At 40.2% G+C, this 16,587-nt stretch overlaps 1 protein-coding gene across 3 annotated transcripts in view; it reads right to left on the reverse strand.

Annotated features, from left to right (window-relative positions):
• Positions 1–642: 642 nt before the first annotated feature.
• arid3a (AT-rich interactive domain 3A) overlaps positions 643–16,587 on the reverse strand; it is a 43,400-nt gene continuing 27,455 nt past the window's right edge. For 2 of the 3 annotated variants that reach the window (XM_072389255.1, XM_072389256.1), the window contains exons 4-9: positions 10,891–10,963; positions 9,425–9,608; positions 8,620–8,867; positions 7,768–8,055; positions 6,450–6,539; positions 643–5,634 (exon numbers count right to left, since the gene is read on the reverse strand). In XM_072389255.1, coding sequence (XP_072245356.1) covers positions 5,474–5,634; positions 6,450–6,539; positions 7,768–8,055; positions 8,620–8,867; positions 9,425–9,608; positions 10,891–10,963 — 1,044 coding nt within the window. In that variant the 3' untranslated portion in view covers positions 643–5,473. Of the gene's footprint in view, positions 5,635–6,449; positions 6,540–7,541; positions 7,617–7,767; positions 8,056–8,619; positions 8,868–9,424; positions 9,609–10,890; positions 10,964–16,587 lie in introns of those variants that run through there. The other variant, XM_072389257.1, reaches the window with a different exon arrangement.

Genomic DNA, 16,587 nt, shown 5'->3' on the forward strand with positions numbered 1-16,587 from the left:
AAACATCCCATTCATCAAAAATGTAATCATTTAAAGAAAAGGGAGGAAAAAGCACACATGAAGAGAGCAGACAGAAAAACTTGAAAACAGACCTGCCGTACTAACAGTGGTACAAGAAGCAGTACTTGTTGTAGTACTAGTAGTAGTTAGCTGTTGAGCTGGGGGTTCCCTGGTGTTGGTGCTCAAATATACTGAACAGCAGAAGTGTCACAAACGTGTAACGGACAAGAGGGAGCCATCATGGTGTTCGAAATTAACCTAGAAATCAAGTGAGACGAAGTTTTGTTTGTATCCAGCAGAGTTAATAACACGACTATTGTTTCCAGTGTGACACCAGAGAACAGAGTTAATATTTAATCTGGTATGATGAAGTTAATTTCGGACCCCGGCGCCCGTCCTTGTTCCCTCCTCCCGCTGAACAGTAACCTGAGTCCTCACTGGGTTAAATGCATCAAACTGGAGGTAGAGGTAGATTTTCCTGAGAAGTTGTAAGACACAAGAGACACGCCTTGTTTCTGTTCTGAAGATAGTGAAAAGACACCTGAAGCTCCTCACACACAAACACACACACACACACACACACACACACGCACACACACACGCACACACACGTACATCACAGGCTTCCCTAAAATAATCACATTTCTCTTTTTTATCGTCATCATCATCACCGTCGCTGTATTCATAAATCTGCTCTAGAAGTAATCTCTGTGTGCCTCAGTTGCTAAAGCATGTCAAAAAGAAAGCAAAGAAATAGCAAAAACAACCAATATAAACACGATATAATCCATAGCCCTACAAAGCCATATTTCAGAAATAATCTATTTAATGAATTTTAGTAATACAGGTTAATTCATACAATTGTCACAGCAGAAGGCATCTTGTTATTTTCTCATCATTGTTTTCCCTGCCCACAGTCCACCTGATGGAGGTCAAGTCAGTGATGAAGTCCAGTCAAAAAGGCCTGAACCCACATGCACCTCAACCCGTAAATGATCCATCTGAACGTCCATGTCAGCGGCATGTGGGAGCAGGAGCCGGAGTTAACTCTCCGTGCAAGACGCTCCAGACCTAGCAGGATTTCTACAAGTTATTTTTTTCTACAGCTCTGGTGGGATGAAAAGCAGCAGTATTTCAAGGGTTAATGATGTCCCTACGTTATGGACAGTTGACAAAGAGTGCACAAGCCGATCACAAGAGACTGAGGATTTGTGCGGATATTTATTGGTCTAGAAATTTACTTCAAAGACAAACAAAATTAACTTGCTAAGTCTTAGTTTTAGTCTGTATAACAGCATCAAACAAGCAGACTTGAGAAAGCAATCCAAGCTTTTAAACTGCATAACCACACAACAAAGATTTAACCCTGACAACAGAATAAAGCCAAAGTCTTATGCGAACATCGACTCATCTAAGGATGAAAACCACCTGCTCAGTGAGAAGAAACGCCTACAGACAAACAGATGCAGCGCTGAACAAAAACTCTGAATAAGCCCAGGTTTCACACAAGATGCTACATAGTTAGACTGATCATTTTCACTGCTAACTGTTATCAGAAATCAGCAACTTCTGATGTGGAGGATCCTGCAGAATGACAGGATGGCTGGTTACTAACCAATAAACTGACTTTGATACATACTTCTTAATCAAGCCTTGAAATTCCTTCAAAAGGTGCTGACTCTGTAAGATAGCGAGTATTTCAGGAGTATTAGTGTTTCTTGATCATCTGGTTGCTGATTCAGAGGCTTTTACACTCCAACAGGCATAAAACCCTGGGAGGATACGAGGAAAAAATGATATATTTTCAATGAGGTAAATGTAATATTTGAAGCCGTCCAACTTTTCTCCATTTCCATTTAGGAAAGCCTAACTGATTGTGCATCATAACAGAACATACCACTGGGGGGCGCTCTTACCAAAGAGCTGAGCCTTGAAGTGAGTCCCTCACCACTTGCATAACTAAAATGGTTATTGATTAAAGGTGAGAGTCACAAACTGATATCTGATTGTCTATGGTTATTACAATCTCTTTCAAAGTCCTTGTCAACCTGCATCAGCATCGTTTTGATGAGGTTTTCCTGCAGAGAAACAGCCTACAGCACTATTCTCTGTTGTGGTGGCTGAGAAGCAATTTGCCAAAGCTTTAGTCCTTGAGGTAGAAACGGGGCTTGGTTGTGGTTGAAGGGATGTCGAGAGTGTTAAGAGGTATACAGTGTTGCCTTAATGTCTCCTGATTGTCGCTACCACGCAATTAAAAACATTCCAACCTTCCCTGAAAATGCTGCCATGCACAACGAGAGAGAAGAGCTGCAGTACCTCCACTGTTCAAATGCAAATATCTCACAGAAGCAGTCAATAGATATACAATAAACATGGATCGACTGAATGGGGGCAGGTGCTTGAATGTTGCCTTGGGGGCCAAGAGGTCAGAGGGTCAAATCTAAAAAAGGCAATGTTGATCCTTTAGATCTGGATTGATTTAATTTACTTTTCTCCAGCTGCCCTCCCCCCACAAACCTATGCATTCAGCTGCAGTGTGCCTCTATTTGATTGTCAGTCATTACCAGCAACTGTGACACCTGCAACTCAGAGAGGAAAAACACTGTGAGCCATCCGACTGACATACAAAAACATTCCTCTCCATCAGGATGCATGTGATGCGCTTACACAAAGAACATGCTAGATTCAAAGACATTTCCTTTTCCCTGGTGATTTATGTCATAATCGGGACATTTACAGTACACCATTGAGTAGAAAAAAACAGGATGTTTTACACTTCCATTTCCAACAAAACTATAATTAAATGTTAAAGGAAAAGAAATCGGTTTCCCAGACTGGAAAAATCTGTCTCAGTGCTACAAAGTCTTGAGGATTGAGTGTCTCTAATCATACATAATGCAAGTGCCAAATATCAAAATATAATAGAAAGTAAATGGAACCCCACATGAAGCAGTCAGAAGAGTAGTAGACTCTCCATCTCTTTGGCCTTAGAGTTCACTGAAATGCATGTGCTCATGCTAAAAAGCCACCTTTAAATAACATATTCAGAATATATTACATCTAACGTTAATTTAAAACACATGCAGATTTGTTCAGAAGTAAAAAAAGTAAAACTGGTTTAATGTAAAGATGCCTTCATTGTCTGCTGTTCAAACGTCAAAATCTTACATTTTTTCATTGATATGCTCATTGATATTAGAGTTGTTACAATACTTGCAACTATTTTTCTCTTTTATGCCACAAAATCTGACAAAGCAGTGGCAGCTCAATCCTCTGAGCTCTTTTACTATTTTATTTTCCTTAAAAAATAACATTCTGATGCCCCTTTACTGTATGGAGAGCACTTTTCAAAAGTGACCAGTGTTTTTGTAGCAGCTGGTGGTGATTTCACACTGAGAAGCGAGTCTAAAATCAAAGCCACGACAGCCATCTGGTGATATTTGACTGGAACAGTAAAAACTGATTAGACAGAGGTACTGCGCGCTCTCTGGTCATCTCATGCTGTGTTAAGGCCTCAAAACAGAACCCACAGACAAGGCCTGATTTACTTCCTATCGTCAGTAGGAACGAGGCTGCTTGGCATGGCTATGGGGTCGGGGAGGAGGGGGAGGGGAGGAGTAACAATCTTTAACAGCCAGTCCAGAGAGGTAACACAGGTTAAAGTTCAAAAAGCTGAATGATTGATCTGCTTCAAAATGCAGAGATGCAACTACTTATGAAGTGGCATGGTGCCTCCTCTGTCATAAATCAAACTGAGAGTTGCACAAACACTTTGACACGAGCAAACACACAGCCACAGATTTGATTACCTCTCAGCTCATATTATCAAAAGATCCAATTAAGCAACAGCTGCACAGTCAGAGGATCACAAGACATTCTCTGCTATATCCTCGATAGGTGGTGAGCTGGTCACAAGGAGACCCTGTCCACGTCACAGCTCCGGATAAGAAGCACTTGGATCAGAAGAAGCACTCCATCATGCAAAACACAAAGCCGAACCAAAAAAAATTAAAGCACCTGTAATCTACAATACATTACAAAAAGAAAACAACTGACAGAGATGAGCTGAAATGCCTGTCAGGTTTCTTCTGAGGCCCAAATTGTGTCACCTGACACCTGATTGTCCATGTGAGCGAGTCCACATTAACAAGGATTTAATGGACACTCAACTTCTGTGAATCTAAGACAGGCAATCATTTCATTTCTGATTGGAGGGTTTTCATCTACAAATACACGCATGCATCTGACCGTAAGACAGTCAATCAACAAGAAGGCCAAGTCAGAGTAAAGATAAAACGTATCCTTCCGCTAACAAAGGGGTGGAAAAGCAGTACTCTGTCCAGTGTAATAGAAGACAGCGGGAAATTGTACAAAGCAAAGAGACACCTGAGAACAATCATGAAAACTTGTGTTATCCCCATTAAGTGTGAACGCTGAACGGAGCTCATTTTAACAACTGACCTTACTCCTACAGGGAGCCATTCTGAACACTAAGATTGACAAACTACCTGCAAGATTGGCATAGATACGTTTTGAACTGGCCTTATGTCAATAAACAGGAGTGGATTTTGGATACATATTAGCCAGCTGTCTCTGGAAGAACAAGCACAAAAAAAATTCAACAGTTTTGTGCCAGAGCCTACCACACCAAGTCTAGTTGGGCCCTAATAGATCCTTGCAGATCCCTCGGATTCACAGGACACCCTGTGGCAATGATATGACGTGCATCTCATTGCACAACCAGAGCGGAGACCTGCATTAGACTTGTTCTCCTACAGAGATCCAAAATGGCTGCCATGTGAATAAGGTTATCTGGTTTTACAGAAAATGAGGTCACAACCGTGCGTCGTTATATGCCCTGAAGAAACAACACATACCTTTAAAGTTTTTCTGATTACAAATAGAGGATATTCATACTTCTTTTTAATAGAATTCTAAATATAGAGATTTTTCTCCTGCAATGAAAGAATTGTTAAAGATTTAAACGATAAAACACAATAAAGAGAATAACAATAATGATAATAATAACAATGTAAAATTAAAATAAAATAAAAAAATCTCTCCTCTAGAGGATAAAAACATTATTGTCAGTCAGTAGCTGTGTTTGTGTCTGTAAACAATGCTTTAGCCTTCCTAGTTATTAACTTCTCTGTTGTTCTCCAATAATCTGTACATTTATGCAGAAATAAATAATTCACAGATTATACACGTTATAGTTTAGCATATACTGGCTCTCAGTTGGGATATTTCTTTTCAAAATCCTTTTTGGCGATGAAGAACAAAAGAGGTGAGTTTGTGAGAGAAAACCTGAGATAGAGTACTTCAAGTGAGCTGACGTTCAGTTTGTCTTTCTGTACTGATGATGGTTTTTCTCTTTTTTTGGCATAGATGATATAGAAAATGAGGTTGCTTTTTGGCTTTTCTTAGCGTGGTAATTAAAAAAAAAAAAAAGAGTGGAAAGGCTGGGAGTTTGTTAAGACAACGGGTTGCTGGAGGCTGAGGTAGGTGTGTTCTGCTGCTGCTGCTGCTGCTGCTGCTGTGGAGCGACGCGACTGCTGACGGGCTTGTTGGAGAGGGACGATGCAGACGCACCGGATGAGGCTGACCCTGCCGCTGCCTGAGCAAAAAGAACGCCTAGACAGACAAAGACATGAAGAGGACCAACAGTTAATGTTAGAATATGAGGTTTAGCAGTTTAACTTAATCTCAATTTTAGGAAACACTTTTGACAGTTGATGATAAGATTGATTCACAAATAATCACGGTGGTTAGCCTTGTCGTTATATCTTCTGCTGTAACCATAAATCACACAGAAGTGTTCAGTGGTTGGCTCAGTCGGACACATGAACACAGCACTGGCTAGCAATCAGCATTTCTAAAAACCAGTGTGAAACACTAGCCGTGCCAACTACATTTACTATTAGCATCAAGAGAATTGACCAAATATCTCACAAATGGTTTGCAGAAATTTGAGTCTAAAAATATCTAAGATGAGAAAAAAAGCCATACGGTTGCTGAATCTAATTTTAGATCATGGAGCATTAGTTAAAACTTTGTCTGGAATCTCCAATGGTGGTGCTGGACTGGCTCATTTGCGTATAGTAGGCGAGACCTCATTTTCATTCAAATGAGGAGTGGTCAACTTGACACAACACTGCAAGAATTCACTGTATGTCTTTAAACATACATAATAATTGGGAAGCAGGGAAATGATACTGTGGACACGGGCCAGCACAAACCCTTGTTTTAAAGGGTTATGTGATTGAGAAAAAAAACTTTTTTGCATAGCCAGCTTAGCTGTTTACACCTGTTTCTAGTCTTTCTGCCAAACTAAGCAAACAAACTTGAAGGGTTAGCTCTGTTCTTAATGTGCATATTTTATTATCTTGACTCCGAATTTTTGAAGGTGATGAGCCGTACATCTTGTATCACATGACAGAGGTACTCACCAGTGTACACTACTCCATTGAGCTCCACTGACATGCTGATGCTGCTTGTGCCGTTGGTGGTGAGGTTCAGAGCAGAATCTTGTCTGCCATCTGTCAGGAAGACAATAGTTTTTTTTTTTTTTTTTAACTTGATGACTTCCTTGATATCTCATAAAACAAAAGAGAGCAAGTACAGAATCATTTCTCATGGGACAAGCCTCACTGTGTACGAATTCTTCAAAAGTGTCCATTAGAACATTTCCCAGAATTCACCTGTATCATTACTTACTGAGAAATAGCTTGCGTGTACCATCAGATAGACAGCATGTGAGACAAACCTTGCTATAAGATCAAAGGGTTTGCATGTAGAAGGGAATCTCCGCAAAGACAAAGACACATTTACTATATGCATGCAGGCATGCTGCTTCTATAAGCTAAACAGGTCAACATATAGGCCTGCTGAGGGTTACTTCCTCACTGTAGGGTGTTGTGGTTTGGTGAGATAACAAGAGTGTATTGAGATACTAACTGTCGCAAAAAGGGAAAACAACGATGCCCTAAGCAGCTGTGGTATAGGAATACACAAGGGGATTTTTTGTTAAAGCTGCTTATAGATTTTAGTAAAAGCTAAATGAATGTCAACTGGATGTCAAGAGGATATTTGAAATATATTCAGATTTTTCTGCTCAGATATGCAGGTGTAGCTCTAAGAGAAGATACTTCACGCTGATTAATATTCTAAATTTTGTATACATAATTGATTAAGGCAGCATTCTGCCATCTCTTCTAAAATCCATCTGCATGGTACCTTTGGGCAATGTGGCATTGTCAATAATTACCCAGAAATACATCTTCATTTTCCCATATTGATGTCTGTCCAACCAAATGACCCTGATCCTATCTGCTGTGACCTGGCTGTCAGAGTCATGGAAATAAGTATCAACCTTTTTTAAATGTGACTATAAAAACATCAATGTTAATTAAATAAATTTAAAAAAAATAATTAAATAAATCTACTTTTTTTCAACAATGGGCATTTGGATGTCCCTTGAAAGTCAACATTTATATATATATATATATAAAACAGTTTAAATTCAGATAACTTGTTAACAAAAATCAGTTGTGCTTCCTCTCGTAGATCTTTGGAAACTCAGATTCAAAGAAGCTTTCTCTTGGTGTCATATAACGCTGATTAGATAAAAGATGAATATCCTGAAGTTAGAGGGCAGCACAGACTTCTTCAGCTGGTAAAAACATAAAAATCATGTCTGACTGGTCGTGTTGTTCTTCTCACGCTGGCTGAATGTATGTATCAGACACTCCACTGAGCATTCAGTACCTTGACTGTTGATGCGGATGTTCATCGGTATCTGAGCGGTCATGGCTAGCAGGTTGTGTTGCAATGCTCTCTGCAATAGTCGGTGGTGTTCCTCGGCCGGCAGCGCCATCTTCTTCTCTGGTGGCTCACCGGCCTCCAGCTTGTCCCTCAGCTGTTCCAGAGCTGCCATCTGAGCCGCCATCGCTGCCTGGGCTGCCGCTGCCTGCACAGCAGCCACTGAGTGAGACGCTAAGGCTCCCGGTGGCAGACGAGCCATGCTGACCCCTGGCATCGGCTGGCTACCCTCCTCTTTTGGCCCGGACCGAGAGAAAAGGAGGAACATAAATTCAAATGTATTTATACACAGCAATATATGATAATGCCATTCTGGACAGATATAAAAGGTGTCTAACCCTGACCAAAGTGACAGATTCACAGCAGTACTGATTTGGCAGGAAATCAAATTTATTGCTATTTCTTAAATCGTTTTACAGTTTCTGCTCAAGGATAGGATTCACTATATCTGATTTCTAAAAATCAATGTTTGGCACTGGACCCTCATCCTAAGATATCCTCTGGCTTCTTCTTTAAGTAACTACAAACAGTCAAGATGAACTGATAAATTCATTTGAAAATGATGCATGCAAGCTTGAAAGAGTTTAAATGTACTTAATAATTGAAATTTTTATTTTCTTTACCAATGGGAACCCATCTTCTTGAGTATATTATGTCAAACTAAACAGTCATGAAAACTTGGAATAGCTTCAGTTGTTTCAGCGACATTCGTAACATTTTGTCTCCTGTATTCATTCAATAATTTCAGTCTCTTGTTTATCAATTTGAAACGATACTTCCTATTGTGATATTTCCCACCTTTCTTGATCTTTTGGATGGGGGTCAGCGAGGCCCCGTTGCAGCCCACTGACAGTCCCACACTTGGCGTGGAGATCTTCGGCGAGGACAGCATGGTGGGTGTCCCGTTGGGTGAGTAAGTGAAGAGGGAGCTGCCAAAGCTCTGTCGTCGACCTTCCCGTCGATTACTGTCAATGGCTGCCTGAAGCTCGTTGGGGTTGCTCAGACCTCTCTTATCACATTCATATGGGTACAGGTACTTCATGTATCTGCAGCAGGTTTAAATGAAAGGTTCTTATGATGAGAATTTACAGTGATGAGTGTCTGAGACATATAACTTCAGAGTTAAAAATTAATACTGGCTCCAAGCACACGCAGACAAGCCTCCTTCCTGTAAGGGGAGATTAAGAGGAGATCTGATCTGATCTTTTGCTAACTAGGATTGAGAACATCCTGCAGTCTCAACCTACAGCAGGAAGTTACCTCAACACACAAGGGTTAATTTGTAAAACAAAGCAGTTGTTGACATTTGATCGCCAGCATTTCCACAGCTGCGAAACACTGAAGAGAACAAGGATTAAAGGTTATAGCTTTGACAGTTAAGGCTAGCTTAAGTTATAAAAACTTGACTTATGTTGATCCCCATTGTCGCATGGTAGCAGTTAACAGAACTGACCAATGAACAAGTTACACATACTTTTGTTTTGACTAACATGGGGAATCCAAACAAGCCAAACATAACAATGCACCCAGGTAACCCTTTAGCCTAAATTCAAATCAAAGAAAGAGGGTGTGTGTGTGTGTGTGTGTGTGTGTGTGTACTGACTGTGTGCGGAGGGTGAAGGCTGCACTGGTGATTGAGGTAGGCAGGTTAAGTCCCTTGGTGATCTCCCTCCATAGCTTCTTGTTGATGACCTCAACCAGGCCGCCCTTCTCTGTCACCAGCCGGTAGAGCATGTAAAGATCCAGGACCTGTTTGGCCATGATAGGAATACGGTTCACAGGGGTTCCTGCAAACACACGCACACACACACACACACACAGGGGAAAGGTCAAAAGACTAAAAATACCATCATGTACTACCAATAATGGTAAATAAGGGAAAAAAACAGTAATGCTTAAAAAAAGCTTTAAAAAATGCTTTTTTTTTTTTTTTAAACTTCAAATGAGGGTGATACTGTCAATAAATAGAGACACTGGAGGTCTATGGGCTTCAAACAACCCAGGTTATCAAAACCGGAGAACAAAAACCAGGAATGACGCAGGAAAGATTTTTTTCTGGATGGTCCTACTTAACAGAACTATTACAATTGTATCAATAAGGTTTTATTGCGTTTTAAAAACTAGATAAACCGGCATGCAACCAAGTACGGAGCAAAATTCCTTCGAATAAATTCTGCATCAATCTGTAGGAACTATTTAAAATTTCAAAAATCACACTTGAATTTAATTTTGTATTGATTAGTTGGGCATGAAAACCTATGCTTCATTCACTTGTTTATCATAATATATCCCCTGCAACAAGAACTGACAGTAAATACAGTTCAACAAAAAGTATAATTAATCAATATAATCCTCACTCTGCATCCTACATTAGGATGGACCAGTTATTGGTATGGCCTATAGATGGTGCTCTCAGATTCTCAGAGCAGACTTGGCAGACCCACCCACTGGCAGCGGCTGACACTGTAAATATCTTGTTCTAGTGTTTCAGTTGTGAGCACATGTCTGTCGTCTGCCATGTCAGTTAAGGCCCCTTGATGTGATACTAAAGCCCACCTGTGACATCGACAGGGTTTCCTCAGAGGAATCATGTCAAAACGGCTGCTTGGCATTAGGATACAATTCCCTCAGTGTAAGAATAAGCTGTCCAGATGAGGAGAAATGGCAGTTGCAAGTGTATTTGATTGTGTGTAAGTATGTGCGGTATTTGAAATGTGGGCATGATGGTAGGGTAAGCCAATACATCCCCAGGCATTGATACAACATGTACCTTCTAGTTATAGCCTGGGAACGACGAGTTGGTGCGTTACCAAGGAGCAATCATCTCTGAAATGAATAAAGACCCCACCCAACACAGTGAAAGACGAGTAGATGGTGCTGTGTCATATGTCAGAGAGAGAAGGGGGAGGGTGATCATCCTCTTTATACAACTATTAAGAGCTGCCTATGGCACTGGCTGGGAATAAAGTGAGGAGATATAACAAGATAAGAGCTGGAATGAATAGGGTGCACTTCAATATCAGACAGAGTTAGCAGGGTTTTCAAAGATCCACATGTGCACCTACATACCCCTTTTTTGCATGAAGCTGAAAAGGTCGTCGAGAAACTCTTTTCTCTTTGGGTCTCCGTCCAGTTCATACAGCTGTGGAGACAAAGAAGAGGGAAACAAAACATGAAGGTTCGACAACAACAAACATTTTGATAGCTGATATAAGAGTGTTCTGCCATCACAAAATCAATTTCAGCACACAAAGATGCAGCCAATAGTTGATGGAAAACTACGTCAAGGAAAGCCCAGTCTCTATGACAACCAGTGCTTTGAAGGGTGCCAGTCATTTTTTTTAAAAACAAAGAAAAACAAAGCTAATCTACACAATGACATGGACAGTTATCCTTGAAGATTGGTTGCCCGACCTAAGAAGACTAGACCAGTGTGGCTTGATGAGAACCTGATGTGGTTCCAGCTGCTGGGGGGGCCCCGGGCTCCGGAAAGTTCAGTGAAAGTTAGCAGTAAAAGTGAGGCGCCTGCTCAGGGGAGTACAGTGGGGCCATTGAGCCTATGGTTGTTTTTTTCCATTCACTATGATAGTGAAATAACTTGTTAGAGGTCTGCCTACTGACATCACACTCAGTGCTAACATTTACTGTCTTTCTTATGTGAGTGAGAAACAACACAGCTTCAGTATCTTCATACTTCAATAGGGGATCTGCAGTCCAAGGACATGGATAACAGTACTGACAGCATCACACAGCAACAAAGTGAGGTCATTTAGTTTCATAGTGTGTTTTTGAAAATAGCAAGTGGGAAAGACAATGTGCAACTGAGCACCAACAAACAAAACCACAGAAAAAAAAAAGAGCCAGGTGTATTATTACTACATCACAACAGCCCACAGCGAGTAGCCAATGCACTGCAATGCCTCATGTTGCACACTCCAGTTCAGAGCATTTGATATTTTTCAAGAAATCACTGACCTCAACACAATGCTGATATAAATTAGAAAAATAGTCAGCAGCTTCTTGTTTTGCATGATGGTGAAATGCACCTGCATGGATTTTGGACTGTTGATAAGACAATGTTGAGATTGTCAAGTTAACATAGCTGTTGGACAAACCCTACCTCACAAAAAAGTAATGAAGAAGAGTTCCTGATGTTGACAACACCACAAACCAGCCAAGATGCATGCCATACTGGATATATTCCATCAGTGAGTCCTAACTTTTAATGCTATCCTTAGACAGCACTTCTGTGTGCCTCCAGGAACTCCCATCTCGTTTGATACTTAACTGAAAGCTGCACACTGAGACTGAATCTGACTTCAGAATGATTCTGGCACATCAGTATAAACTGCAATTTACAAATGAATACCTACATTTTCTTTGAGGAGCGGCTCAGTAAAACTGAAAATGAAAGGCTTGTCGTATGATGGCGTACGCAGTGGCTTCTTACCACTAACAGACTGTCCCTCACTGTGGCATTCCGCCCTCATTAGTGACGCCAAGCTGCCATAGGATCTTTTTATCTAGTGGACAGGGGGGTAACTGGTGTGTGGGGGCTGTGGGACTGAAGAGGGTTGCGGTGGGGGGATGCCAGCTAATGTAGAGGCCTGCTGGAGGCAAAAGGGGGGTTTTAATTACAGGATGCATGCATTTTGTGAAGTGCCGCGCCATAAATCTTAGAAATTACCCCCTCCTCGGCTCCCATCCCCCATGTTGCTTTATTTGCTCCCTATCCCTCTTTCAGTCTCTCTGTCCTAATCACACCAATACATATTTGCATTGTGGTGCGGTGTGGTGGGAGTGATCTAATCCCACTCCTTTTGGCCCACAAGACGCGGTGACAGAGCACAGAGTCGTGTGCTACTAGGTATAATGCACAAAACTGCAGATGAGTCCTCTTTCTGTTGATGGTTAAAGCTGCGGTTCTCATGTGATGATTTGTCATTAACAGCAATTCTAAAAGACTTGTAACTGTAAATAAAAGGCAGCATGTTGATTAGTGTTGGCCACTGAAGGAGCCAGCTGTCAATAGTGAAGTGTGAACTGTTTTAACACTTCACTATAGGCAGTATTCATGTCACCCGGGATATCCAGTTTCAAATCTCTTTCAGTGTTTACAGACGCGTGCATTGTGTCCTGCTTTGTATTAATGAACATGTGACAATAATCTTAATTCTTCTAATTACCACCTTATATGGAGGACTGAAGCTGCCATAATCTAAATATAAATAGATCGAATTTATAAATGATCTGATGAACAAATACATATGCCAATAAATGCTCTCAAAATGAGGCTAAAATGTATCTGTGTCATTGTTAATTCATGTAAAGAATATGAAACAGATGTTTGTGCTTTCCAAATGGAGTCATTCTAGTGTGTTTCATTATTACATTTTATTTCCTTTCCCATTTAGTTAACTGAACTGATAATTCATCATTATTGCACTTGTATATCTATTCTTTTATACCTGTATTAATTTTCCATTATTTGTTTCTTTGAATTTTTTCTCCATTTACTTCCAGACACTCTTCCGTTTATGTACTTTATTGCTATTTTACTGTGTATTCTTTAATCAAATCATTGTACAATGATTTGCATAATGCAACATACACGTAAAAACAGACAAAGAGAAATGTTGAAGGCCAAAATGTAAATTTATTTCACATTCTATACATTAATTATTGCATGAATAAAATTATGTTTGCTTTATATTAGTAGCATTTATGGGCATGTTGATTTTTTATGGACTCATTTATATCAATCATATAGCATTTATTTCAGTTTTTGCTAGCTTCAGTCCTCTATAGTCTTATGTTTTAATCACCTCCAATCCAACATTTTTAGTATTTCTTAAGGTTTTCCTTTGAGAACTTGAGTTTGGATTATGGTGACCACATTAGATCTTGTTAAATGGCACAGCAGCAGATTGAAATACTTAACTTTAATCTTTACATTTCTTAAAAATAGGCCAACAAATTATGCTGAGGTCTGTGACGGCACATTAAATGTTGGTATGCATAATCAATTTCAACAAAGACGAGGCTTGAAATAGGAAATTGCCTTTTGATTATAATTTTCCATTGATCTATCAATAAATATTCTTATACTCAGTTATAACAATAATTGACTTTAATAATGACTTATTAATAATAATAAGTTAAATTAGAGGACTCTAGCTTGAATCAAATCAAATTAATTAAGTTAGTTTTGAACCTTAAGTCATGATTGCATTTCAATTTCAGAACTGCTGGCAACGCTATTAGTTAATGATGAAAATGTCAGAAGGAAACTGATTTACAAATAAGTAGAAAATAGAACTATAAGGAGCAAAATTAATATTATTATCATTATTATCACTGCTATGAGGAAATAAGCAGCCTATGTAAATGTGGGAGGCACTAAACTGTGTGTGTGCAGCAGTACAATGCAATGCAACGTATGATTTTAATAACGTGTACGTGCGGCTTGAAGAGAAGCTGTTGATGGAGCATTATAGAGACGGAAGGAGTCGTAAAGGTTTCATTTCTGACTAACTGCTGGAGAATTGACATCAGCAGAGTGGGATACCTGACTGACTGAAAGCAGAGACCGAAGATCCAGTCCAACTGGCAAGACCACTGTCACACCACACCCCTCACTATATCTCTGGTGTGTCTCTCACATACACAGTATATGCTTTAATCGCCTCTCTGTATCTGTTTTCTTTCTGTCCTTTCCATTTCCTGCTCTGTTTCTCCATTTGTCCCTCAACTCCTATCAGCTTTGCTCTCGTTCTGTTTGCCTCTTGCCCTTTCTCAGTTCCATGTATATAATCCTTGTGTACATTATGACTCCCCTGCCGCTGCCTCTACCACCCACCAACATACATACAGACTTTTATCAGGCTGACATGGGTGTGGTTGTTATAGGGTTTTTTTCCATGTCTGTAGTGTGTGCGCTGGGACGGGGCCCCTCCTGGATTAAAGCTCTGCTGGTCAGATAAACAATAAGAAACTAGATAAATGACAAGAAACTGGGCCAACTGGTAACACAGAGATCACACCCCTTGATTAAAGCCTGTGCAAAAGAAAAAAGAAACACTCTGGGTTTTGAACCTTTAAGTCACAAAACACAGATAAAGTTCATAAACTATGTGATTTGGTGAGGAGTTAAATAGATCTACTTGTAGTAGAAGCATAAGAATTATCATCACAGAGAGCAGAGTTTTGTGGGGATTTCTTATGTGTGCTAATGAGGACAGTGCAAAGTTAACCAAATGCTGCCGAGTTAGCTGCTTCAGAGGTAAATCTTCAGATTTCACAACCTCAGATAAATAATTATTTAGCATTCGGCTGTTGTCTGATAGTTTTCCAGCCAGGCTTTGTATGTAGGTCAGCGACAGGCCGTCTGTAGATAAATTGTAAACAGACCTTATACTGCAAATAATCAGTAACCAAAGAGCAGCCTTTGCAACCTCAAAGGCAGTGGCAGTGACGATAGGTAACAGGATGTATGTGTGTGAGTGTGTGTATGTTTGGGGGAGGGTCACTCAACCATTAATGCAAATGGAAGTAAGTCGTTCTGGCACAGAAGTGTCACGTAGCACACAACAGAGCCTTTGCAACTAAAAACCAAAACTAAAGAGTTCAGGGAGCATGTAGGTGATACATGCTCCCTTACACCTGCCAATCACCATGAGCTGAGGCTAGAATGCACATATAAATGTGTACGCACCTGTATACGCACAACAGGCCCAAGCAAAAAGCATGACTGAAACTCTGTTTTCCCCATTCTGTGTACAAGTCATGCTCTCAGTTTTAGGTCTGCATGACTTCTCCAGATTCTTTTAAATGTCTGACCTAAATTCAGTTGCTTTGAAAGTAATTGTTCTGGTAGAACTGACTTCTAACAGGCGGTGAAATGTCTGCACGGACAACTGATGCACATCCAGGTCTTAAAGATGAGTGCTGGGTGTCTCTGGTTTGGTTCTGTTACCACAGGAAACAAAGGAAGCCAGCAAACACCACTTAAATGTGTTAACACATCTTTTATAAGCACAGAGTGATAACCTCTGGGTGTGTTTTATTCTGTAGTTTGCTTATGTGCTTTATTAAGTGGAAATGTTTGTGGCGGTTTTTTTTTGTTCTTATAGATGACCGAAACCAAGCTTACACTGAGATCAAAACCCCCATTACCCAATGCTGAGGGAGCAGTTTCACAACATCATATTAATCCAAGTCCTCAGTTAATTTTTTCTCATGAAAGAGATTAGTATGAACTTGTTTTCTCTCTACATTGCCTTGCCTGACTGGATTGGAAAAAATGCTGTTCTCTGCTAAGGCTGTGTTTAACCATGACTACATCAGATTAACTCTGCTAAACTGTGATGTGAAAAAATAGATGGTAATAAGATGTAGACTGCCTCACAAAAGGATTTTTGTGTCGGTGAAATGAACTTAAGAAACTTACTAAATGTAAATGCTCACATTCACAGAGGGGAAAGGAGAGCAGGGAGAAGGGTTGAGGGGGGACACATGAACACATGATCAGCCATATTCAAACACTGCATTGTTCCAGGCCAAAGCCCCTTTCCAACTGCCATTAATGTATAGAGCAAACACAACCAGTCAGACAGGTTGCACTGTCATGATGAAAATAAAAAGTTCCTGCATGTTTTTTAGTCCCACATCCTAACGCTCAACCAATGTTTCCTTCAGCACATAGTAAAGTTACAGGTGTTTCAGAAAATTGAATGAGTGGAGAATGGAGAAAATGTGACGTTGGTT

The sequence above is a fragment of the Leuresthes tenuis genome, unplaced genomic scaffold (genome assembly GCF_036924035.1).
Source record: "Leuresthes tenuis unplaced genomic scaffold, fLeuTen1.0.hap1 SCAF_7, whole genome shotgun sequence".
In the NCBI taxonomy this organism is placed as follows: Eukaryota; Metazoa; Chordata; class Actinopteri; order Atheriniformes; family Atherinopsidae; genus Leuresthes; species Leuresthes tenuis.